The 24,086-nt window shown below is 41.9% G+C and overlaps 1 protein-coding gene across 1 annotated transcript in view; it reads left to right on the plus strand.

Moving 5' to 3' along the window:
• Rsf1 (remodeling and spacing factor 1) overlaps nt 1–24,086 on the plus strand; it is a 110,251-nt gene that overhangs the window by 45,626 nt on the left and 40,539 nt on the right. Inside the window, exons 3-5 of the mRNA XM_038313580.1 lie at nt 6,854–6,946; nt 9,772–9,977; nt 23,773–23,927. Coding sequence (XP_038169508.1) covers nt 6,854–6,946; nt 9,772–9,977; nt 23,773–23,927 — 454 coding nt within the window. The remainder of the gene's footprint in view (nt 1–6,853; nt 6,947–9,771; nt 9,978–23,772; nt 23,928–24,086) is intronic.

Raw genomic sequence — 24,086 nt, forward strand, 5'->3', positions numbered from 1 at the left:
GTGAAGGAGGATTCCCAGCAAGAACCTCAGTCTGGCTTTGACATACGCTCAGCACACATGTATGCGCCCTACACACATGCAAACATGCACAAAAACATTTGTATAATCAGATATATACACACAGGGAAATGGGGGAGGATAAAACAAACTGGGGAGCTAGAGAGATGACTTAGCAATTAAGAGCACTTGTTGCTCTGTGGAGAAACGACTTGATTCCAAGTACTTACCAAATGATGGCATACAGCCACCTACAATTCCAGTTCCAGGGGATTTGACATACTCTTCTGACCTCCACGGACACTAGGTATATATGTGATATACATACATGCATGTAGGCTAGCAGTCATCACGTAAAATAAATCTTTAAAAAGTTCCAAAGGTGGGGCGGGGCGCACGACTCCTAAAATTCAGCAGAGAAAAGACGCCCTTTCAGAGATAGACCGACGGTTTCCATCTGCATTCCCAGGTACCTAGGGTACAGCTCAGTTGCTAGAGTGATGCTTAGTAATGTGTGAGGCTCGGGGTTGGAGCCCCGGGTGAACCAGATGTGGCGCACAGAGGCAGGGCAATCAGAAGTTCAGGGTTATCCTTGATCACGAAAGTGTGTCTGAGGCCAGCTTTGTCTTTATGGGAGTGTCTCCCCTCTCACCCCCCTCCAGATTAAATAGATAAAGTTACAAAGAGACATTTCCACAGAAGATGTTCAGGAAGTACATCTTCTGGAAAGATGCTTAATTTCATTAGTCAGGAAAATGCAACTTTGTTTTGAGACAGGTTCTGTGTAGGCAAGGCTGTTCTCAGACTCACTGCATAGCCAAGACTAGCCTTGAGCATCTCTCATACTGCCTCCCAAGGGCCGGGATTAAAGCTGTTACCAACAAACCTGGCAAAAAACACAATCTTAAGTAAAATACCATCTATACAATGAGGCATCTTTTTCTAAGGCAGGGCTATGACAATGTTAGGCAGCAATTCATCCCTTCCGCCTTCCTCAGGAGAATCTTCTGTGTCCTCGGACATCTAAAAGTCGGTTTGCTGTATGACCTAGAAATCTCACTTGTACAGGGACTCAAATACTTTTATGCTGATGGTTATTGCTGTGTTATTCACTAGAATCTACGGGTGGAAACAAGATATTCATTAAAGATGCATTCTAAAGGAAAACCTGAGAAAGAGGAGCAGGGACAAGTGTTCTGTGATCTCATTACATGGACATTCTAGAGTAGGAACATTTATGTAGTCTGAAAGTGAATTATAAGCTTGCCCAAGGCCCTGTGAGGTGAAAGGACTTCATGCTTAAGGCAGTTATTTGAGTTGTGAAATGGTGTGTGGGTGTGCACGCACACTTGGAAATTTAGGCCTGCATGTGTGTACATTCATGTGGGGGTCAAGGTTCATGTTAGACGTGTGCCTCAGTTACGCTCTCCACGTGATTTGTTTAAGTAGTCTGTTCCTGAACCCAGAGTCACCCTGCTGGGCCGTGTGACCAGTGAACTTGGGAATCTGCCAGGCTGCCTCTCCAATACTGGGATTATGAGCGCTCCTGGCTTTTTACATGGGTGCTGGGGTCCGGACACATAGCTTCATGCTTTCAAACCTTAAACTTTTCTATTTCTCCATCCCAAGAAATGTTTAAAAATAAAAAGTAATAATGGCTGCTCAAATCCTGAATAAAATTAATAAATTTTATTAATGTGGAATATATAGTTGAAAAGATTTAAAAGGGTAAATTTTATCTTAAACATGTTATATATAAAATAAACATTTAATATATGTATATAAGCATCCACGATAAATAAAATCTAATATAACAGGTTTCTCTAGATTTAGCAAGACTCTTAGCTTCAAAATAGTCACTGTTGGTGCTGGTAAGAGCTCAGAAGGGACAGAATTTCATCATCAAGGCTGTGACCACTTGACACAGAGAACCAGCTTCTGAAAGTTGTCCTCTGGTCTCAGGATGCATGCTGTGGTGCATGCATGCATGGGTGCATGTGTTCACTCATGCACACACAGACACGCAAATCATTAAATGTAAGTACATCGTCTGTAAAAACAAATCACTCTCAAACGCAGGACTAGCTGGGAGAGTGGGGACAGACAGGGATGGGAGGAGAATGGCAGCCGGTTACATCACCTACCCTATGGCAAAGACAGTGGAACACAGCCCCCAAAGCAGAAAGGAACACATTTAGTTTGGGGGATTGGGGAGACGGGAGGAGCCAGGGTTGATCCCTGCCCCCACATGATTGGTCACGACTTGCAGCTGCAGTCTGGAGCATCTGGAGCTGTGCTTGGCCTTTGCATGCACTGCAGGCACACGGTGCCTGTGTATTCCTGCAGACAATACATGCCTTTGTAGAAATAAGATAGAACAAAACAAATGGTAGACACTATGAAGTGCATCATGTAAATATATAAAAGCATAATGACATCCATTATCATATTAATATATGCTAATAACATTCCAAATTCACTATCAGCCTGGACGTAGACCATAACATTAGAAGTGGTTTAGTTAAATGTGTGGTTAATCCCCAGAAAATAAAAATGGGAGATTAAAATGAATCAAAATCTAATAACTGTATTTATATCTTAAACATGTTCCATCCTCATGACTGAAGCTAGTATTGGAAAACAATATTTACCTACATTTTTAAAGATTATTAGCAAATTTTTTAACCACCTCTTTTAACTCCTGCTTGTGTTCTAATTGATTCTTCTTATGGCTTTCTAGAATTCTTTTCAGGTTTGCATATATGTAATGGAGGCATGGCACAGCGAGTATGTGATTGGCACATTCCTTATCTTTTATTTGCCCCAAACCTCCATTTACAGAAGAAGAACCTGCAAGTCCAAGTGGAACAGGTGATTGACTCCACAAAGTCACCCTGCTGTAGGGAGAGGCAAGCTTTGAATGAAGCTATGTGCTTTTAAACCTCCATGTAAGTCCAACCCTCAATCAGTAGACAGACAAAAGCGATCAAAATCAGGGTAAAAATTAGTGAAATGGGGTATAAGAGAAGAATATAAAGGACCAGTGGGAAAATGTGGGATTTTTGTAGTTTTATTCTTAGGGTGTACGTGTGCGTGTGTGTAAGCATTTCTGTGTGAGTGTCCATAGAGGTCAGTGCGTCAGTTCACTTGGCTCTCTCCCTGTCTCTGTCTCCCCCCCCCCTCTCTCTCTCTCTCACACACACACACACACACACACACACACACACACACAAGTAATAAAAGCAGTTTTCTATGCCCTAGCTCCTTGATGGGTAAAATGTCACTAATCCTTCTCACAAATGTCACTACTTGAATAAACCCTTTTTTTTAGGTTTCTTTTCCTCCATTGGCTGTATTGTTATTTCTGTGTTCTTATTTTTGTACACTGTCGGTTGGCTGGTTGGTTGGTTGATTGCACTAATGTGAGCTGTGCCACTACGGGCGCTCCCACGTTACTGCAGTCCTCCTGGACACTTACGTACTTACGGTGTAGAGAAGGTCATGGCGTAGTTTTGGTAAGGAATAGTTTAAAAACGTGTAAATTTGTAAATAAACCTAGTTTTGTATCCACAGACCTCTTGGTGGAAGCTGCCTTCTCTTGGTACATGAAATATATGTTTAACAGTTAATTAAGAGTAGTGCCGATCTCTCACTATTAGGTAAAATACAACAACTTTGCCTCATTTCCTTCCCAACCCAGTCAAACATTTTAGATTTTTCTTTTTTTTACATTTATAAAGTTGCTGCTTTTTCCAGGTGTGGTAGCACACATCTGTAATCTTAGGACTTGAGCAACAGAGGCAGAAGGGTCAGGAGTTCAGAATCAGCCTCAGCTTCATAGTAAATTTGAGGCCATTGTGTGCTACATGAGACTCTCTCAAAATAAGAAAATTAAAAAATTGAAATAAGACAGTGTTTTTGTTGTTGTGTATATATTTACAAGGAGTTTGCAACCTATCTTAATTTTAAATCATTTTACTTCTCGAAAGTGAAAGCTGTGCCCCTGGGTCCTGCCCCGTTTGTCTAGTTTGTCTAGTTCCGTCTCCCCTGGTGTCTGAGTTGGTTTTCTCTTGCTGTGCAAGTGTTCTGACAAGCAGCTTAGAGAGAAGGAGTTTGTGGGAGTTTGTCGGGCAGCAGGAGATGGAATCCGCTGTACCTATTGTATGAGATTGCATTCTAGGCTCAGTTCTCCTTCTGCATGTATCTGGGCTGGGATCCCTGCTAGGGAATGGTACCATCTGCAGTGGGTGGGTCCTCCCGTTTGTTTTATAACCGGGATAACATGCATGTCCTGATGATGGAAAGTCTGTCAAGCTGACAGCCTTGATCATCACACCTACCAACTGCTAACCTGTTTTCTGTCTCTGAATTTGAGCTTCAGAGCTTTAGACATTCTGCATACCTGGGAATCTATAGAATCTTCTTGTAGGTATCCTTTGGTGTGATTTCTTGCATTAGCATTTTTTCCAGATACAGCCAGGCAGCCATATGTATATCATTTATTTTTGTTGTTGCTGTTTTGCTTTTTCTTCTCCTTTCTTTTGCTTTGTGGGGTGGGCAGTGGGGATAGGTCTAAGGCCTTCCCACTCTGCACAGCTGGGTCCCGTCCCCGGCTATGCTCCACCCTTGTCATGGCTCTGTACATTTCCATTGTGTGGACCAGTCTTTTGTTTTCGGTTCTTCTGTTGATATTTGGGTTGTTTCTACCTATTAACTCTTGGGAACACACTGCTCTTTCTTCTGTTTTACTTTTTCTATTTAAATTTTTAGAGTCACTAAGTAATGTGGTAACGCATTGTTAGTGTTTGAGAAGCTAGCAGCCCGTTAGTGCTGGGAGCTGGAGTGACACACCTGTCCAGGTGCTGTCGCCTGTGGGGTTCCTTTCACAGCATCTGCCAGGCTCTTATTTACTTTGTTACATTAATATAGACACATCTGTGTACATAGAACAGCACTGTCAGAGTTGTGGCATACCAGGAAGTGGGGGATTTATCTTTTTTGTGACGCTTTCGCCACTTTCTATATGGTTCTTATCACAGTGTTTTCCTACATTGGCCTCCTGGTTTGTTGTTGTTGCTGTTTTGTTTGTTTGTTTGTTTCCAGTTGGTAAAAGATGGCGCTAGGGAAGGCTGGGAAAGGGTAACCCTTCCAGGAAGTCCATCCTAAACTTATTCCTGGATTAAGAGGGTTACTGAAGCTTTCTCTGTTGCCTGCTTGTGTGTTTCTCTCTGTTTTAGCCAATGCCCTGGCTCCAGAATAATTTCTCATCTTATTAGTTCTACTGCTCTGAGCTTTGTTTTTACTATTTGTTTCCTAAATTGCAAAAAACAAAACAACAGTAAAAACTCTAAGACATTGGCAGATACATTGCGTAATTGTTTTATGTCCACTTAATAGTCCCTAAGATCAATACTATTGCTGTGTGTGGTGTTGAGCACTTGGGAGGCAGAGGCAGGCATATGTCTGAGTTCAAGGCTAGCTTGGTCTACAGAGTGAGTTCCAGGACAGCCAGGGCTACACAGAAAAACCCTGTCTCGAAAAACAAAAAGGATTATGATCATTATTATTCTTAGTCTCCTCTCATTGCTGAAAACAAATGACCGGATAAAAACCACTTGGTCAGAGAAGTCACACTCTTGGGATTCTTCAGAGGAATCTCTCCTAGCTTCTAAGGAATGAATCGAAACCAAGAATTCTCCCGTGATGATTGCAGAGCGTTTACTTCACTAGCTGTGCTGTGCGAGACCAGGTGTCTCTCCTGAACCTCTGTGCAGGTCACATGCATGACCCCAGATCCAGACTGTACTGACTGTTGAGTGGAATGTGTCTGTGTCATCTCTTCTGTTCCTCAGAGTGGCTCTGACTTACTAGGAAAAGAATCCTGACCCTCCCAAGGTCAAGTCTATCACTGAAGCCTTCAAATGCCTCCTAGCGGTGTTTGCACTGGACACTGGTTTGAAGAGGGGCTCTGTTAACTGTAGTTATAGAGTCTGACTTGGTTGTGAACTTCCTTCTAGTGTTAGAGGTAAACAGACTGCCACTCTTGCCTTAACAGAAATTCAGCTTTAGAGAGATGATCAAGTAACTATTCTCATGTGGAAAAATACCCGTAAAGTGCACGTAAAGTTGTTGAATACAGTAGAAAACAACAGATTATTTTTTTTCAAGTTATTGTTGCTGCTTTTTAGATTTATTTATTTTTTTATACACATGAGTGTTTTGCCTGCATATATGTATGTGTACTGTGTGTGTGCCTGGTGCCCTCTGAGATTGAAAGAGGGCATCAGATCCTTTGGGACTGGAGTTATAGATGTTTGTGAGCCACCATGTTGGTGCTGGGAACTGAAATGGGTCCTCTATAGGAGGAGTAGGTTCTCCTAAGCAGTGAGCCATCTCTCCAGCACCAGGTTCTGTCTTAGTTATTATAGGCCAGCATTAGTAAATGCTTCTGTGGCTCTAAGCAGTATTTACTGTCATTCAGCCTGACGATCCTGTGACAAAATGGCTAGGAAAACCAACCTAAGTAAGGACAGATTTGTTTTGGCTCTTGGTTTCAGAAGTTTTGGTGCACAACCTCTTGGCCCCACTGTCTCTGGGCCTGTGGTGACACAGAGCATCATGTCGGTGTATGTGGTGCAGCAGTCTTTTTCATCCCCTGGGATCTCAGAAGCAGAAGTGGGCACAGGAAACAGGGATGACAGTTTGCCTTTGAGTGACCAGCTTCTACAGCTAGCGCTCACCTATTCAACTAATAAGCGTTCAGTACCTGAGCTATTGAGGAGCATTCCAAATCAAAGCATAACAAATGGCAACCAAAGTTGTTTTCATGTATTAAGCTATTCATTTTCTCTTACAGATATGCCAAGAGTTTAACAGTACCTGGGCATGGGAGATGGAGAAAAAAGGCTATCTTGAAATGAGTGTGGAGTGCAAACTAGCACTCTTAAAGGTAATGCATGCGTTATCTGTTGTAGTTATATTTTTTAAAGTTGACTTTAACTCCTAAATTACAAAGTAAACAAAACCAATGGTCAGCAAGAAAGTTCAATGAGTAAACGTACTTCCACCAAGTCTGACACCCCGAGTTAGATCCCTGGGGCCCCATGGCAGAAGGAGCTGTGACCTGGAAAGTCAGCCTCTGTCTTCACATGCACCCACAAATAAGTGGATCAGTACGGGTGACAACAGAACTTGAAGGAAAAAGAAATTTAGTGTGAGTGTGCACACCTGTAATCTCAGTAATTGGGAGGCCGATTCAGGAAGATCTTGAGTTTGAGGCCAGCCTGGGCTATTTCTTATATTCTAAGAGAGGGCAGGAGGTGGGCGGTAGGGTGGACATTTTATGTTCAGAGGAACAGTCTTGTTTTTCAGTGTCTATTCTGGGTTGGGGAAGTAGCTTTGCAGATAAAGTTCTTATCTGACAAGCATGGAGATCAGAGCTCAGATTCCCAGAACCCACTTAGAAGCCAGGTGGTGTGTCAGCCTACCTATAGTCCAGCCCTTGGGAGGAAAACTGGATAGATAGATGGTGCTTCCGCATAGCCTGGAGCACAGGGAGGGACTCTGACTCAGCAAAAGTGGAGAAAAGTCTAAGAATTCAGCTTCACATTAACCACTGGCTTCCATGTGTAGGAACACACACACACACTTGCAAAGAGTGCACGTGCACACCTCACACATAAAAGTCAGTTCTTGTCTTTACTATTTTTAAGGACTGTCTTTACAGTGTATCCAGTTTTAATTATTTCTGATTGGCGATACAGTAACAGACTAGGGAAACAGTTGCTTTGGGTGTTTGGTTCACTGTTCCAGTTGTGGCCGTCATCAATCACTATATTCTACAGGCTGTGGTCAATAAACAATAATAATAACAATAACAAATAATAATCATTAATACAATTTTAAGTACTCATTGCTTTCCAGATAACTAAGGGCATGCCATTGTGTTAAAGCCTTCATGTAACCAAAAGTATTGTTAAAATGGGCCACCTGAGTCTCAGCATAGGGTTGCTTTCAAGCTTGAGTTTTCTTCTGTTTCTTTATGTTTCCCACTTACTAAGCCATGGTCAGTAGAGACGCGGCTGCTCTGAGAAAGTGAGTGATCTTCGTGACTGCCTCTCCACGGTGCTTTATCGGTAGCATCCTTACTCAGGAGACCTCAATTTTGCGATTTTGCTTTTGTGATTCTCTTTTTGTTCGTTTGTGATCTTTTTTTATTTTTTCAAGACAGGGTTTCTCTGTATAATTCTGCCTGTCCTGGAACTCACTCTGTAAACCAGGCTGGCCTCAAACTCAGAAATTCGCCTGCCTCTCCCTCCTGAGTGCCAGAATTAAAGGCATGTGCAGCACTACTGCCTGGCTAAGTGATTCTTAATACACACTAGAGTATGAGATAAGACACGGCGAAGGAATAGCTGTTACTGTACTGTGAAATGCTAATTGCTCTTCTAGCTCACGTGAAAAGCCTACAGGATGCATAGAGCAGACCTTCTGAGCACCTGTCCACTTAGCACTTATGTTTGTGGTGTGTCCACATTTGTCTGTGTTTTTATTTGTCTGAACCTGGATTACTATTTTGCAAAGACTTGTCTTAAATTCTCAGGCTCGAGCAGTCCTTCTCCTGCAGCCTTCAGAGTAAAGGGAAAAAAATTAGGTTTTTAAAAAATGCTGCCTAGAAACAAAATGTGTGCGAGTTTGCTCAGAAATGTTTAAGTGGAATGACACAGTGATTCAGCATCCCCCTGCTGGGCGTGAGTCCTGTGGGAATGAAGCCAGCGCTAAACCCATACTCGTGTTCTCATGTACCCTGCAGCAGTAATCACAATAGCGATGAACCTTAGTGAATACGACATGCATGGTGCACACAAACAAGATGGGATTCTGTGTGGTCTGAAAACAACAAGTGCGGGTCTGTGGCTCGGTAGGTAACAGCAGCCATTCTCAGGTCTGAAGACACGCGCTGCATCCTGGGACCCACATGGTGGAAGACGAGAACTGCTCACACTTGTCTTCTGACCTCTACATGCAAGCGTGGCACATGAGTGCCCTCCCACACACGTAAAGAAAATAAGTCAAAATATAATTTAAAACATTTTTAAATCAGGAGGTTATTATATTTAGTAAGCCAGGCTCAGGAAGAAATTACACCATGTTCTCATTTTAGCATAGAGCCTTAAAGAACACAGAATACACCCGTGGCGAGCCCTGGTCAGTGGGGTAGCAGTCAGACTGGAGAGATTTGAGGTGAACTTACAAAGTCTCAGTTAGCTGTGTTGAAGGTGATACTGGAAAGTGATTGTAATTGCGTTGTTGAAAATTTTACGGAGTTAAAATCTACGTAGTTGGTAGATTTTAAGAGTTCTTATCACAAAGTATGCTTGAACTAATCATTCTGCATTGTATATTAAGCCATATATGTATGATTTTTATTTGCAAGTAGTATTAGTACTTGAAAAAATGAGCTAAGATTTAAATAGAATGTTATGCAATGGTATGATGGAAGCTTTTAGTGCACATAAACCTATCATTTTAGGAATATAATTTATATATAAGTGATTGTTAAAACTCTACTCTGTGTAAAATTAAAATGTTACATTCAAATATGCTTATTATATTTATTATTTTAAGCAGATTCTACATAAGAAACTGGAAGAGTGGTGCAGAACAAATGAACTGTGTGATCTTGCTGTGTCCCTGAACCCCTCCTGAAAGTGCATGATGCTTATTGGAGAAGTGTTGTATGGTATTTTAAGCCACAGTGTAACTGTTTTTCAGTATCTCTGCGAGTGTCAGTTCGATGATAATCTTAAATTCAAGAATATAATTAATGAGGAGGATGCTGATACTATGCGTCTCCAGCCAATTGGGCGGGACAAGGATGGCCTCATGTACTGGTACCAGCTGGATCAGGACCACAATGTCAGAATGTACATAGAGGAACAGGATGACCAGGACGGCTCTTCGTGGAGATGCATTGTCAGGTACCAGGGTTTCTCACCTCTTCTGCTGGGTGTGATCTGTGAGTCTAGGGCGGTCTTAAGGGGAATTGACAAGTTTTCTATGGCTAATCTAGTACTCAGCACAATGTCCATAGTGGCTACTTAATTGCCAGATGAATTTACACAGCGTCTCATACCATATCAGGACATATACTTGTGCTCAAAATGTTATAATCTGAATGTTAAATCATAAGGTATATGCATGGAAGAAAATAGTCTTTGCTGTGAATGTAAGAAAAGCATTGTTCAGTTCTCTGAGTACCTCAGTCTGAACAGTTTATCTGCGGTCTCTTTCTTGAAGTTCTGAAGAGTGTTTGCTTTTGTTCTATAGTCTTACATTTTTATTTCTCATTTGAAATCTTACATCTTGAAATTTTTTTTTGTTTTTTGTTTTTTAAATAGGTGAGTGATGTAGAACCTTTGCAGATAATGTTTGTGTTTTTAATTTTCTATCTTGCAGTTTCATCATTTATCAATATTTCATTAGTAGCCACATTAGTAATTTTAGAAATACTACTGATTGATAAGGTAGGGAAGGCTCATATATACCTAACTGCTGGCTGTAAGGAGCTGAATGATGTGAGCCTCTCTGTTTTTGTCCTGTTTTTGTCCTGTTTTTGTCCTGTTTTTGTTCTTAGCATGTTTTCATTAGTGATTACGAATCCATTTACAGTATTCATTTTATTAGTAAAGTTCAACTTTCATTCTAAAGAATAAGTGTGAGTTGAGTGAATTCACAGGTGTTATTAGCAGGTACTGCATGGTTCTTTTTTTGCTAGGTTCCTCAATGAAAATAAAAGACAAACTCCTGAAACACAATGCATTCACTATTGTTCTCTGTGAATGTAGACTTCATATGTTCTACTGCAAAGTTCTCCAGAGTAGTGTTGCATATGTCAGAAAAAAATATTCTCTCCTGCTTTGTATATCAAAAAAACATATTGCCAGGTGCATGTCTTGAATCCCAGCATTCAGGAGGCAGAGGCAGGCAGATCTCTGAGTTTGAGGTTCGAGGCCTGCCTTCTAGGACAAGCACCAAAAACTATAGAGAAACCTTGTCTCAAAAAAAAAAAAAAAAAAAAAAGAGAGAGAGAGAGAAAAGAAAATACAGCACAGAAAAGTAATCATGCTTACTGTACAGTTAAAACAATTTCTCATGCACACTGCCCAGTGTGTCCGTGATGTCGTTATTTTAGCTAATATGTGTGTTTGGATCTGGAGTCATCTTTTTACCACATATGGGCATATTCCCTATCTCTAACAGTTATTTTCCTGTGCTTCATTTTTGCATATGCTTCTGTGTGTTGGTGTGCATGTATGTTGTATGTGTGCTTGCATGTGTGTGAGCACACCATGTACATTAATTTGTTGGCTGGAGGCTGACATTGAGAATCTTCCTCAATTGCCTTCCACCTTGTTCATTGAGGCTTGACTCTCAGTTGAAGTCAGAGCTCTCCAGTATGGCGAGCCAGCCTGCTTCAGGGATCGCCTGTCTCTGCTTCCTGAGTGCTGGGATTACAGGTTCTGGGATGCCATGCCCACTAAGCGTTTCTGTGGATTCTGGCTGTGAAAGCCCTGGTCCTCATTTTTTCCTGGCAAGCACTTTACCCACTGAACCATCTTCCCAGCCTTATGTTAAGATAATGCTGCCTCCCTCCAGGCTGTTGGGAGAACTATATGAAAGACTACACGGGGACCATATTGCATGTTCGATGAACATTTGCTCTTTTCTTCCCTTTAAAAAAAAAAAAGAATGTCACATAAAAAATAAATTTCTTTATTATTGTATGTGTATGCGTGTGACACATGCGTGTGCCACAGCTTACATGTGGAGTCAGAGGACAACGTTGGGGAGTTGGTTCTCTCTAGGGATTGACTCGGGTCCTCAGGCTTGCGCTGCACACAGTGGACCACAGACCCTTACTCTTACTTCAACTTCCTAACCCCAGACGCGGACACTGGTATCTTTGTTAAAGAAGACTTATCAGCAGATGGTTAAAATTCCTTGGGTGCTTCTTCAGATACTCGGTCTTGCATTCAGTCTCCAGTGCTTACAGAAATCAGTCTAGGCGGAAACCGGGGGATCAGAAATTCAGGGTTATCCTTGGCTACACCGTATATTTAAGGCCAGCCTGGGCTATGACTTTGTCTCAAAAAAAGAATATGAAAATCACAAAGAACCAAAACATCAAAACCCAAAACTAAACCAAAATTACCTTTTCATGTGTTAGTCTGTATTTCTGGTAAACATGGAACGATGTGTCTACAGTCTGTATACAGAAGGAGCGCTCATGAAGAATCCCTGAGCAGTTTTCTCGTGTTAACTGTAGAATTTGTTGAGTGAGGTTGTAGCAGGTTGTTTTTAGCCTTCATGAATGGATGAAATTGATGTTGTTCTCATGTGTTCTTGGCTGGCCTTGAACTCACCGAGACTGTCTGAGTGACGAGATGAAAAAGGCGTGTGCCACCAGTCCTACGTGTGTTCAGGAACTCTGACCACACAATGTAGACATGTTTGGACCGTTCAGAAACATTGAGTGCAGTTACTGGTGTCTGCTAATCCAGGTTTTAAACACGTGGTTAACATAGGTTTCTTTACTTCGTTAGGCAGACTTGTCCAGTGGGCACCATACTAAGACATTCAGACTATGAGGGCAGTGAGTAGCTTATCTAGGATTCCTAGCTGGGTTCTTTGCATCTGTGAAGTCTCATATGTTGTATAGAGTGTATCTTTTGGATGATAGTAGTTTTCTTCAGTTTTTGTTTTTTCCAGACAGGGTTTTTTCTGTGTTGCCCTGGCTGTCCTGGACCTCACTCTGTAGATCATCTGGCCTTGAACTCTTAGAGATTTACCTACCTTTGCCTCCCTAGTGCTAGGATTAAAGGCATGTGTTGCCACTACCAGGCTTCCTCGGGTTCTTAAATGAGATGCCTGTGACGTGGTGTTTTCACTAGCTTGTAACTTAATGACTCACTGGAGCTACTATTGGTAAATGCTGTGAACTCTTGTCTCCTAAGTCTTTCATATTATGAACATTAAATATGAAAAATGTATTTTAGCTTCTTCAAAAAGTTACCACTTTGGCCACATGTGGTAGCACACACCTTTAATCCCAGCAGAGAAAGACAGATCTTTATGAGTTTGATACCAGCCTGACTTACACAGTGAGTGGAAGGACCCCTAGGGCTCTAGACAGAGTCCCTGTCTCAAGACAGGAGATTGCTTGGTCTAGGTAAATGGTTGATTAGTAGAGTGTTTGCCTCCCTCACGGGAGGCCTTGGATTTGATACCCAGCACATTCTCCCTCTAAATGTATTACTGGGTGACTGGGGGTATAGTTTACTGAAGGCTACTTGCATAGCAGGTGTGAAGCCTTCAGTTCAACCACCACTAACAACCTGAACTAACCACATAATATGTATAACTAATATATATTGGGTTCACAAAATAATGTGAGGTGTACTCTTGATCCTGGTCATACCTGGAATATAGTTAAGTTCTGATCTCAAACCTGAAGAGAAAAATAAGCACAATAAGCTCATTGTGGGAAGAACACTGATTAGGAAAAATATTAATTGAAAGTGTAAAGTATTGATGCAGAATAAGATCCCTCCCTCCCTCCCTCCCCCCCCCCTCGTTTTCCAAGACAGGGTTTCTCTGTAGCTTTGGAGCCTGTCCTGGAAGTAGGTCCACCTGCCTCTGCCTCCCGGGTAAGTGCTGGGATTAAAGGCATGCGCCAGCACCGCCCAGCAAGATGTCTCTCTATAAACATATAAAAGATCAATTGGGGGAAATCTGTGGTGGATTGAAAAGGATGAGATCATGGTGCTTAGCTGAGTTCTGGAGAAACAAGAGCACTTACTTTTACATTAGAGAAAAGTGACTGTCTGAGGCTGATAGGTGCTGCCAGGATTTTCTAACTAAACCAGGGTTATGCAAAGTGAGTCTTAAAAGAGGCACCGATCTTAGGGACTCGGGCCACGAGGAAAAACAAGCAGTGTGAGTAGAATTTTGGCTTTTTTGTTTCTTAGGCCACACTTAGGTTTTTTCTTAACTAGAGAACATTATTTTACTGAGGCAATGAAAGGCTAGTTTCCTTTACTTGAAACGGATTCTTTAAAGTAGTACTTTTTTCTTGTTGTTGTTTGAATAACTTGTTTTGTCTTTTGAGACAGGATTTCTCTGTGGGACGGTCCCGGCTGTCCTGGAGCTCACTCTTGTAGACCAGACTGACCTCAAACTCACAGAGATAGATCAACCTGCCTCTGCCTCCCGAGTACTGGGATTAAAGGCGTGCGCCACCACTGCCCAGTTTGAATAACATTTTAAAAAATATTTATTTATGTGTAAATATGCTTTTGTCTGTGTGTACATCTGCACACCAGAATGGGACATTGGAATTCATAAAACTACAGTTAAAGACTGTTGCAATCTTCCATGTGGTTGCTGGGAGTTGAACTCAGTTCCTTTGGAAAAGCAATCAGTGCTTTTAACCACTGAGCCATCTCTCCAGCCCTGAATTACTAATAATTCATAGTAATTAGCCAATATTTGGAACATATTTCCACATCATCTTCAGCAGTTACTTATTTAACAAAAATTAAATCTTCTTTTTAGAATTCTTGTTTTTAAAACTAGTAGTAAATAAGCCTTGTTAATGACTGGTAAGTTTAGAGACATAACTGAACATTACCAACTCAAAATTAAGTGTAATATTTTTCTCAAAGTGAAAAGCCACCATAGGTTGTTGGAGGAGGGCCGCTGCTTGCTGGTTCCCAGTCGCTCCTCTGGCTTAGACCTGAAATAATCACACAGAAACTGTATTGATTAAATCACTGCTTGGCCAATTAGCTCTAGCTTCTTATTGACTAACTCTTACATCTTAATTTAGCCGATTTCTATTAATCTGTGTATCGCCACATGGCTGCAGCTTACCAGCTAAAGTTTCAGTGTGTTTGACTCTGGTGGTGGCTCCATGGCTTCTCCCTGACTCTGCCTCCTTCTCCCCAGCATTCAGTCCAGTTTTCCCCGCCTAAGTTTTGCCCTATCAGTAAGCCAAGGCAATTTGTTAATTAACTAATAACACATAGACAGAAGGACCTCCCACACCAGTGAGTCATAGTTTTGTGTATTTATCAGCTCCTGACAATTTAACATAATTTTTTAGCACGGTTTTAAACATCTGTTGGACTAGACATGACTGAATGGAGGCTCAGGATCCCCAGATCAAGCAGCTAGCTAGAGGAGCCACATCAGTGAGCTTTAGGTTCAGTTGAGGGATTCTGCCTTTATATATAAAGTGAAAATCAATCAAGGAAGGCACAAAAGTCAATGTCTGTCTTCAGCATGCATGTATTCATGATGTGTGTATGCCCACACATGTGAATGTGCAAAGACATGCATACATACCCCATACTCACCTATTTAAAAAATCTGCTTATTGTGGAAATAATATAAATATATGATTTATAAATAATTAACATTAGAAGAAGTTAGTGTATATATGTGTACATATTCCACATTGAAAATAATTTTATATACTCATGAGAATTTAGGTAAAAGTTGTTAAATTTTATTGAGCCAAGTTTGTTATCATGTGAATATTTTCCCAAGTGGCAGCTGCATGTTGTTAACTAAGTATAGAAACAAATCCCAACAATACGCTGGTTAGGCCCTGTTGGTACTTCTCTTGTTTCCGTTTGTATCTTCAAAGGAGTGCTCATCACGGTTATTTCATCACTAGTTAGGCCTCAGGAAATACTTTTCTTTCCAAATGATCAAATAATATATCATATATAATACTATTTACCACAGTTTAATTTCTTGGTTTTAATAACCTTTTTAAAAGTTTTCTCCCCTTCTTCCCTTCCTTCATTTTCCTGCATGTGTATCTGTGTGCAGGTATCAGAGCTCCTGGAACTGCCGTGTTGTTGCTGGGAATTGAACCCTAGTCCTGTGGAAGAGCAGGCAGTGCTCTCAACTGCTGAGCCATCTCTCCAGCCCCAGTATAATTTTTTTATGAAAGGAAAAGAATTGTAAAATAAGGAGTGACAGATGTGTTAGTCAGTAATCAGTGACAAGAGGCCGGTAACACAGATCTTAAGTTGACAGGGCTCCATTGGGCGCCTCTTTAGAGTCAGAGGGGCACTGTGGAGAGTGTTCGGATCCTAAATCTAGTTCAGAACATTGATGTGGACAGTTGGGTTGTTATTTCATAAAGATACATACCTATGGCTCATATTAACATGATCACTTGAGAACTCCCAGTGAAAACCACAGTTAGGTGGGACTTTATCTCCACTAAAATGGTTAAATGAACATTACTCGGAATACCAGATATTAACAAGTATATAAACCAACTGGAACTTACATCTTGCCTGCTAGAAATAAAAGTACTTAGAACCACTTCAAGTAACAGTTTGGTGATGTCTTCAAATGTTAATATACTGTTATCTCACAGCGTGAGTTTCCTTCCTGTGTGCTTATGTCCTGACAGTCCTCACACAGAGGATTGCTACTAGCAGTAAAAAAGAGTTGATCTCCTATCCTGGGAATTTTCTCAAAAATCTTATTTGTGAAAGAAGCCAAGCACATACTGCTTGGTTGCATTTGTTTTAAGTTTGGTTATCAAGCTATAGTTACAATGATCAAAACCCTGATGGCCACCAGGCGTGGCTACATAAACCCGCAGTTCCAGCAGTTGCAGGTTAGCCTGGGCTACCTAGTTAGTTCTGGGCCAGCTTGGGTTACATAGTGAGACCCTGTCTCAAAAAACAAAAACACCATATTTCTTCTTGCTTAGTGGGGTAAGGGATGCAGTAAGAAGGGGCATGAGGGAGGATATTCGTGATACTAGTGGTACCCTGATAATGATGGTTGGTATCTGCAAGTGTTTGGATCTGTCTGTGTGTCTTCCACCACCCTCCCCTCCCACTCATGTTCTGAACACTGGACCCCCAGCTAGTGGTGTTGTTTTTGGAAAATTATGGAATCTTTAAGAGATTCAGAAACTAGCCTGAGGGAGTGCGTCAATAGGGGCAGCACCTGAGGTTTGGTCACCCTGCCCTGCTCCTGTCTCTCCGCTTCCTGGCCCTGCTCTCACCATCCCTTCCCAGTCACCACAGGCCGCATCCCTTCTAATTACACCCTTCCTTATGCTGCTTTTGTCAGATGTTGTCCACAGACCGTGCGAGCCTTAGCAGAGTAACTGAGCTGAGTGCTAAATGAGTCTGTTTTAATCCTGGCATGGTGAGAAGCCTGTAGCCCCAACATTTCTGAGGCTGAGACAGGAGAATCATGAAGTTAAGGCCAGCCTGCTCTTTATCAAAGACACCATTTCAAACCAACACAATTGGTTGTGTTGGTTTTACATAGTAAAATATGTGTATTTACTTGTATTTTACAAGTAAAATATGTGTTCTGAGAGCTATCTATGTGTGGATGCAGGTGTAAAATATGTGTTCTGAGAGCTGTGTGTGGATGCAGGTGTAACGTGTTCTGAGAGCTATCTGTGTGTGGATGCAGGTGTAACGTGTTCTGAGAGCTATCTGTGTGTGGATGCAGGTGTAACGTGTTCTGAGAGCTATCTGTGTGTGGATGTGGTGTCCACAGAGTCTAGAAGAGGCTGCGGGATCCCTTGGAGCTCGAATTACAGGCTGTGAGCTGCCTGACATGGGTACTGGGAGCTGAACTCAAGGGCAGACGGTGTCCTTACTCCCTCTAAACCTGTCAGGACATTAGCTAGGGTGTGGTGCTGTCTGCCTTGCAATTCTAGTACTTGGGAGGCAGAGGCAGAAGGATTGCCACAAATTAGGTCAAAGAAATTATGCAAATATAAAATAAAATGTACAAAAATATGAACTTAAATGATGATCTGAAGGTGGATTTGGAGTGAGATCTTCCAGAATTCAGGCCTGCCGTGGCCTGAGGGAAACAGTTGCACCTCTCTGGATGTCTTATTTTGTTCACCATGTTTTATTCCTAGACAAGGTCTTGCTGGGCTGTCCGTGAACCTGTGATCTATTTACTTCAGTGTCCTGAGAGCAGGGATTAGAAACATACACTACTGTGACTTTGTGTTTGAGTTGCATTGAAGATTGCTAGTTAGTGTTATCTTATTGATAATGTTGTTGATTTTATTGTGCTTCCATTTTCTTGGCTTCAGTAAAGACTATTGTCAATCAGTTTTCATTTTTGCCACCTCAATAACATGTTGATATGTAAGAGACAGACTAATGTTGCATAAACCTCAAGCCATAATGAAAATTAATATAAAATATTTGCTATATTTATATGATGGCATGCTTTATTTTGTGGGCGAAAGATAAAGGGTCCTGAATGCTAAGATAATACATGAGAACTATAATGGAGAATGTCCCAGGGTGCCAAGAAAGAGCCAGATGTAAAAGGTTAGCTTTGCACTTACCTTTGTCCTGGTCATTGTTACCATTGGTTTCCGAGTGGTAGTGTTCATGAAGGTTTAGCTCTGGGTACTACCTCACACTCTGAACAGCCCGTAGGTTGACATACGGAATATTACAGAAAACGATAGTGAAGACAGTGTGTCCCATTCCTCCAAAATGTAAGTGTTTAGAGTAAATGTCAGTGTAAAGTTGGAATGAGTTTGCCAGAAAATAAATCTAGAATTTTATCATTTTGCACTGCCTTCCTAGCTGCAGTCTTCTGAAGTCCTGTCCTTGAGTGTATTAGACATGTACCATTCAGTGTGACGGTACATATCTGCAATCCCAGTGCCAGATCTCCAGTTCAAAATAAACTTGAGTCTCAACTCTCGTACTCTCACATACACCCTTCAAGGTATCTACTGCACCTATGGTATTATAGTCAGCATGACAGACTAACTCCCAACAGATTACCCTCTACCAGTTTTTTAAAATATGTATTTACTTCTGATTTTATGTGTATGAGGCTTTTTTGTTTTTGTTTGTTTTTGAGATAGATCAGGGTCTTTCTTGTTTGTTTGTTTTTTTTTCTATAAAGTTGTTACTGTCAAAGAGCGTCTGTTCTGAAATTCTGTTAGACAGTTCTATAGTTTTTCCTTCCACTGGGCTGTAGTGGGGCCCTCAATCCCAGCACTATAAGAGGCAGTGGCAGGCCAGTCTCTGTGTTCCAGAACAGCAGGGCTACACAGACAAAATTTGTCTTAAAAAATATCAAGAAAAGATAAAAATACTCTATTATTGTTTATGCTCATATTATGTATATATAAATATTATCTGTATTCCCATACTTGATAAATAGTTGTCATTTTAGTAGCTAACAGACGTCCACTAGTGGCAATTTTCTTTTGATATACTAAATTTGATATACTAAAGATAATTTGGTCTTTAATTTCTTGCGTTCAAGATCTAAAACTTGTATTAACAACATGGTTCTTCAAGTGGAAAATTCTACCTCTGATCTCGTGTGATTGGTGCTGTCAAAAACATAGGCATTAACATACAGTTTGTTCAGAAACTTCAAGGAGGGAGCAGAGCCTCTTAGTTGTCTTCAGCCTGGAGCTCTCCTCACATTGTCCAGCACAGTTGTTCCCCAGGGAGGAAAGCACAGCATCTGTGCAGTCCCGATGCACAGGGACAGGTCGCATGTGCTACCGCACAAGCACAAGAGCTCCCTGCCTAGCTCACTGGTTTTGAAGTCTTGCTTTGGAATCTAAAATTACTGTTGAATCTGAAAGGCCCCCAAGATACCCCGTGTGCAGACGAAGGTCATGTTGCTGGAAAACCTGGGCATTGGTATACAGCACCATCCAGAAACTGTGGCGTTGGGATCAGAGTGCCCAAGAGTATAAGGATGACTTTCCAGAGTTCTGTGCTTTGGAAACGGTGATGAGAAGTTCCAGGAGAGAGCAGACAAATGACAGCTTGCTTGTGTAGAAAGAGCCCATCCCTCAGAGTGCCCCTGTCACTTCCTGCTGTGCAGCTCCTTAACTAGGGGAAGCTCAGGACTAGTGAGAGTTGATGGGCTGACTACACAAACACAGGGAAGACTAAAAATTAGTGTCTGAAGATTTGAGTTGACTAAAGATCTGATCATGAGCTATCAGAGTTTCTTGGCAGACCTATCCATGCCCTGCTGCTGCTGATTTCTGCAGGACAAGTCTCCCTGCTGGGTAGTCTGTGCTTCTGTAGCGCATGCTCAGAGTGTGACTCAGCTTGATGGGCCAGAGTCCATGCACTCGCTGCTATGGGTTCCCTCTACTCTGGTTCTGATAGAAGGCAAGGGTTACTACAGACATCTCTTCTCATTTGTTTTAAAAAGAGTTTTCTTTACAGTAGCTCATGCTCATATGACAAACCTGGACTGGATGATGACCACAAAATTTTAGTATTCATTGACAATTATTCTGCCTATTCCAGTTGAAATTATCCACAAATTCTCCCCTCATTGCATGCCCCGTCCTCTAAACGGAACTTTTCATAGTTTCCCCTTAGCTGAAGAATAGGACTTTCCTTTTTAAACCACATTAACAGCAACTAACAGAATCATGAGTGTGTGGAATGTTTCCAAAAGAGGTTTCTTCTTTCTTTTTTTCTTTTCTCCTCTCTCTGTCTTTGTCTCTCTGTCTCTCTCTCCCTCTCTTGACAGGGTTTCTCTTTGGCTGTCCTGGAACTTGCTCTGTAGATCAGGCTGGCCTTGAACTCACATACATCTGCTTGCCTCAGCCTCCCAAGTGCTGAGATTAAAAGTATGTGCCACCACTGCCTGGCCAAAAGGTGTTTAGTAAACTCAGGGCATGATGACCCATGCCTTAAATTCTAGCACTTTAAAGATAGAGGCAGAAACATTAGACATTCAGGGTTATCCTGGGCTTCATAGAGTTTAAGGCCAACCTAGATCCATGAGCCTCTGTCGCCAAGAAGTAACAAAGGAAGAGACTTTGTATAACTTCCATGCTGTTACAGCACTTGGAACCCAGCAATTAAAGTCGTTCTTGTGCTGACTTGGTGTAGGTTCTGCTCTCCAACTGTATGTAGTGGTGGTGATGCTCAGCATTGAGGATTCTGCTTCCAAGGAAAATACCTTTAAAAAGTTCTCAAATTATCTCATGCATATGATGTGTTTTGCCTGCGCATATGTCTGTGCACCACATTTGTGCCTGGTGTGAAAAGAGGCCGAAAGGAAGCATCAACTTCCCTGGAACTAGAGCTCACGTAGTTGTGAGCCATCGTGTGGGTGTGCTGGGAGTCTCACCAGGTCCCGGGAGAGCAGCAGTGCTCTTACCCTGGGACTCTGCTCCAGCTCCTCTCTGTCAGAGCTTCCTTTCTACATGTGACACATGAAGCAGGAAACAGTGTGAGGCTCTTATAGTAAGCTGGAAGAAATAGATAACATCAAAACTGAATTTCCAGTTATTCATCCATTGGCCCCTGATGAAATAGTCAGACTGTGAACCACCGTGATGTTGACAATGGTGGTGAAGAAGATGATGTTAATAACCACAGAAAAAATGTTGTATGCACATTGTAAGGGGCTTAGAGCTGTATGCACTCATAACAAAAGAAATGTCCATTTTAAAATCAGATTTCTAAGATGAAACTTGATCATGGAAGAAACTTTGCGTGTCTGAGTTTGCTTAGTGAGTGTTTGCATATAAGGGCAGGGGACAGCAGCCTCGGCTGTTGATCCTCGAGTGCTGTCTCCTTAGTTTTTAAAAGAATTTGTCACTAGCCTGGGCCAGCAAGCCCCAGGAAGACACACACATCTTTTCCTCTCTTGCTCTAAGGTTACAGTGTGTACCACCTTACCCAAACCTACTAACACTGATGGAACAGAACTGAGCCCTTATGCTTGTATGGCCAGCACATCACTGAATAAGTTATCTCTGCAGTACTTGGGAAATTTTGGGGAGGGATTGGGTTAACGTATGTTTTCGTGGGCATCCTTCTCAGTTTCTGGGCCTGTGGTGAGAGAGCATCACGGTGGTGTGAACACGCTATAGAGTGTTGTCTGAGGTGTCTGTCCTGCCCTTTTCCCGCAGTTGTTAAGTCCCAAAGAAATCACACAGAGGTCTATATTAGTTATAAACTGATTGGCCCATTAGGTCAGGTTTCTTATTAACTCATAACTTAATTAGCCCATTATTCTTGCCTATGTTATCCATGTAGCTTGGTACCTTTTTCAGCGAGGCATTCAAATCTTGCTTGCTCTGTGTTTGGATCACTGCAGAATAAGCTTTCCTCTTCCCAGGACTCTCCTGTTCTCATTGCCCCACCTCTACTTCCTGCCAGGTTGTTCCACCTGCCTGGCTACTGGCTTCCTGCCTGGCTACTGGCCAATCAGCGTTTTATTAAAATACAATTGACAAGGTACAAACCATTGTCCCATAGTAGAGGCTGTTTTATCATTCTGGACAGCATGCAGAGAAGGGCTCCAGGACGGCACCAGAGCGGGATACACAGTGCTCCACTGCATACTCTGCTTCCTGCTACCTCCCAGTAATGCCATTGCAGTAGGACGTTAAGAAAAAATTAACCCAGAGATTAGATCATAACCAGATGCCCACCAACTGTCAGTCAGGCCCCAATACTTGGATCTGTGGAAACATTTCAACAGCTGTCCAGCAGAATATCTCCTTATCACTAAGGAAGGGACTCATTTCTGGATCCCTCAATTGCTCAAGATTTTCCTTGTCGCCTTAAACAAAGAAAGCCCAGCCATATGTGACAGCAAATGCTAGCACTGGGGGCAATGACACAGAAGGATTGAGAGCTCAAGATCAGTGTGAGCTGCACACTGGGACCCTGACTCAAATGTGGGAACAAATTGTGCAGAGTTCTCTTACCATTTTTGGTTGTGAGCCCGGTCTTTAATGGCTGAGCCATCCCTTCAGCTCTCTGGGCCACAGAGCAGCACCACAGGTAGAGACTGAAACCTGCCTTGGGTGACTATTAAGCGGCTGATTGGCACTCTGGAGCTTCTCTTCTGCCACCCGTGTCCCTGAACAGTCGCTGGAGTGACATTATTCCAGTCTTTTACATGTGAGCAAGTATAAGAAAATAATGATTTATCGGTAGCATATAAACTCAGACAAGTATAATGTTGATGTTTAACACCTGTAGATTGCCCACATAGTTGGTAGAGATAGTAATGTCTTTGCTTCCTGTTGGCACAATACACACTGTATTTAATATGATAAATTACTGAAAATATTGTGTAAAGTTACCTACAGATTATATTTCTAGGCTATACATGATGCAGAGTCTGGGGAGTTGGCTGAGTGGATGAGCGCTTCCTGCCCAGGTGTAAGGAGTGGAGTTCAGATTCCCAGCATACATGCAGGAGCTGCACCAGTGGCCGGTGTCCGTAACCCCACCACTGGTGTGGGGATGGGGGACGGGGCAGAGATAGATGAATCCCTGGACCTATATAGAAGATGGCATGGAAGGTGACTGAGGAGAAAACCCAGCATACCACCAGAAATCTGAATTGTCAAAAGAGCCACGAGCAAGGTTTACGCGGATTCCTTAAAGATTATAGAATCCTTAAGGGGTCGCATCTGACTCTTGATGCTTAGTGCCATTATTTTCATCCACTGTTGTGTGCTGACTTCTGTGTGACGGACAGTACATTTTAATCAATGTTCTTCTCCAGATACTTAGCTCTAGATTCCGGGTTTTGTTAGGACTGCTCCCGGGCCTTTGACGTTCCTAATTGTATTGTTTTCCACCCCATTTTAAATGTCCAGTAGGTGTTGTTCACAATTCACCAGACTCAGAAAGATTTTTATGCTGTCTTATTTTTTCCCTTGTTTAGAAATCGAAACGAGTTGGCTGAGACTCTTGCACTCCTGAAAGCACAAATTGATCCTGTACTATTGAAAAACTCTAGCCAACAGGAAGACTCTTCCCGGGAAAGTCCCACTCTAGAGGATGAGGAGACTAAAAAAGAGGAAGAAACACCTAAACAAGGTTTTTTTGTGTGTTTTCTTTTGCTTTGTTTTGTAATCTCTTCTATTTTCTGCTCCTCCACCCAACTATGTGCTCCCAAAGTTTACCTCAGTTTTTCCAATTGAGAGCCATCCTGTAAAAGACTTTATTTCAAAAGAGGGAGAAAAAGAAACATTTGCT

Source organism: Arvicola amphibius, chromosome 12, assembly GCF_903992535.2.
Source record: "Arvicola amphibius chromosome 12, mArvAmp1.2, whole genome shotgun sequence".
Classification (NCBI taxonomy): domain Eukaryota; kingdom Metazoa; phylum Chordata; class Mammalia; order Rodentia; family Cricetidae; genus Arvicola; species Arvicola amphibius.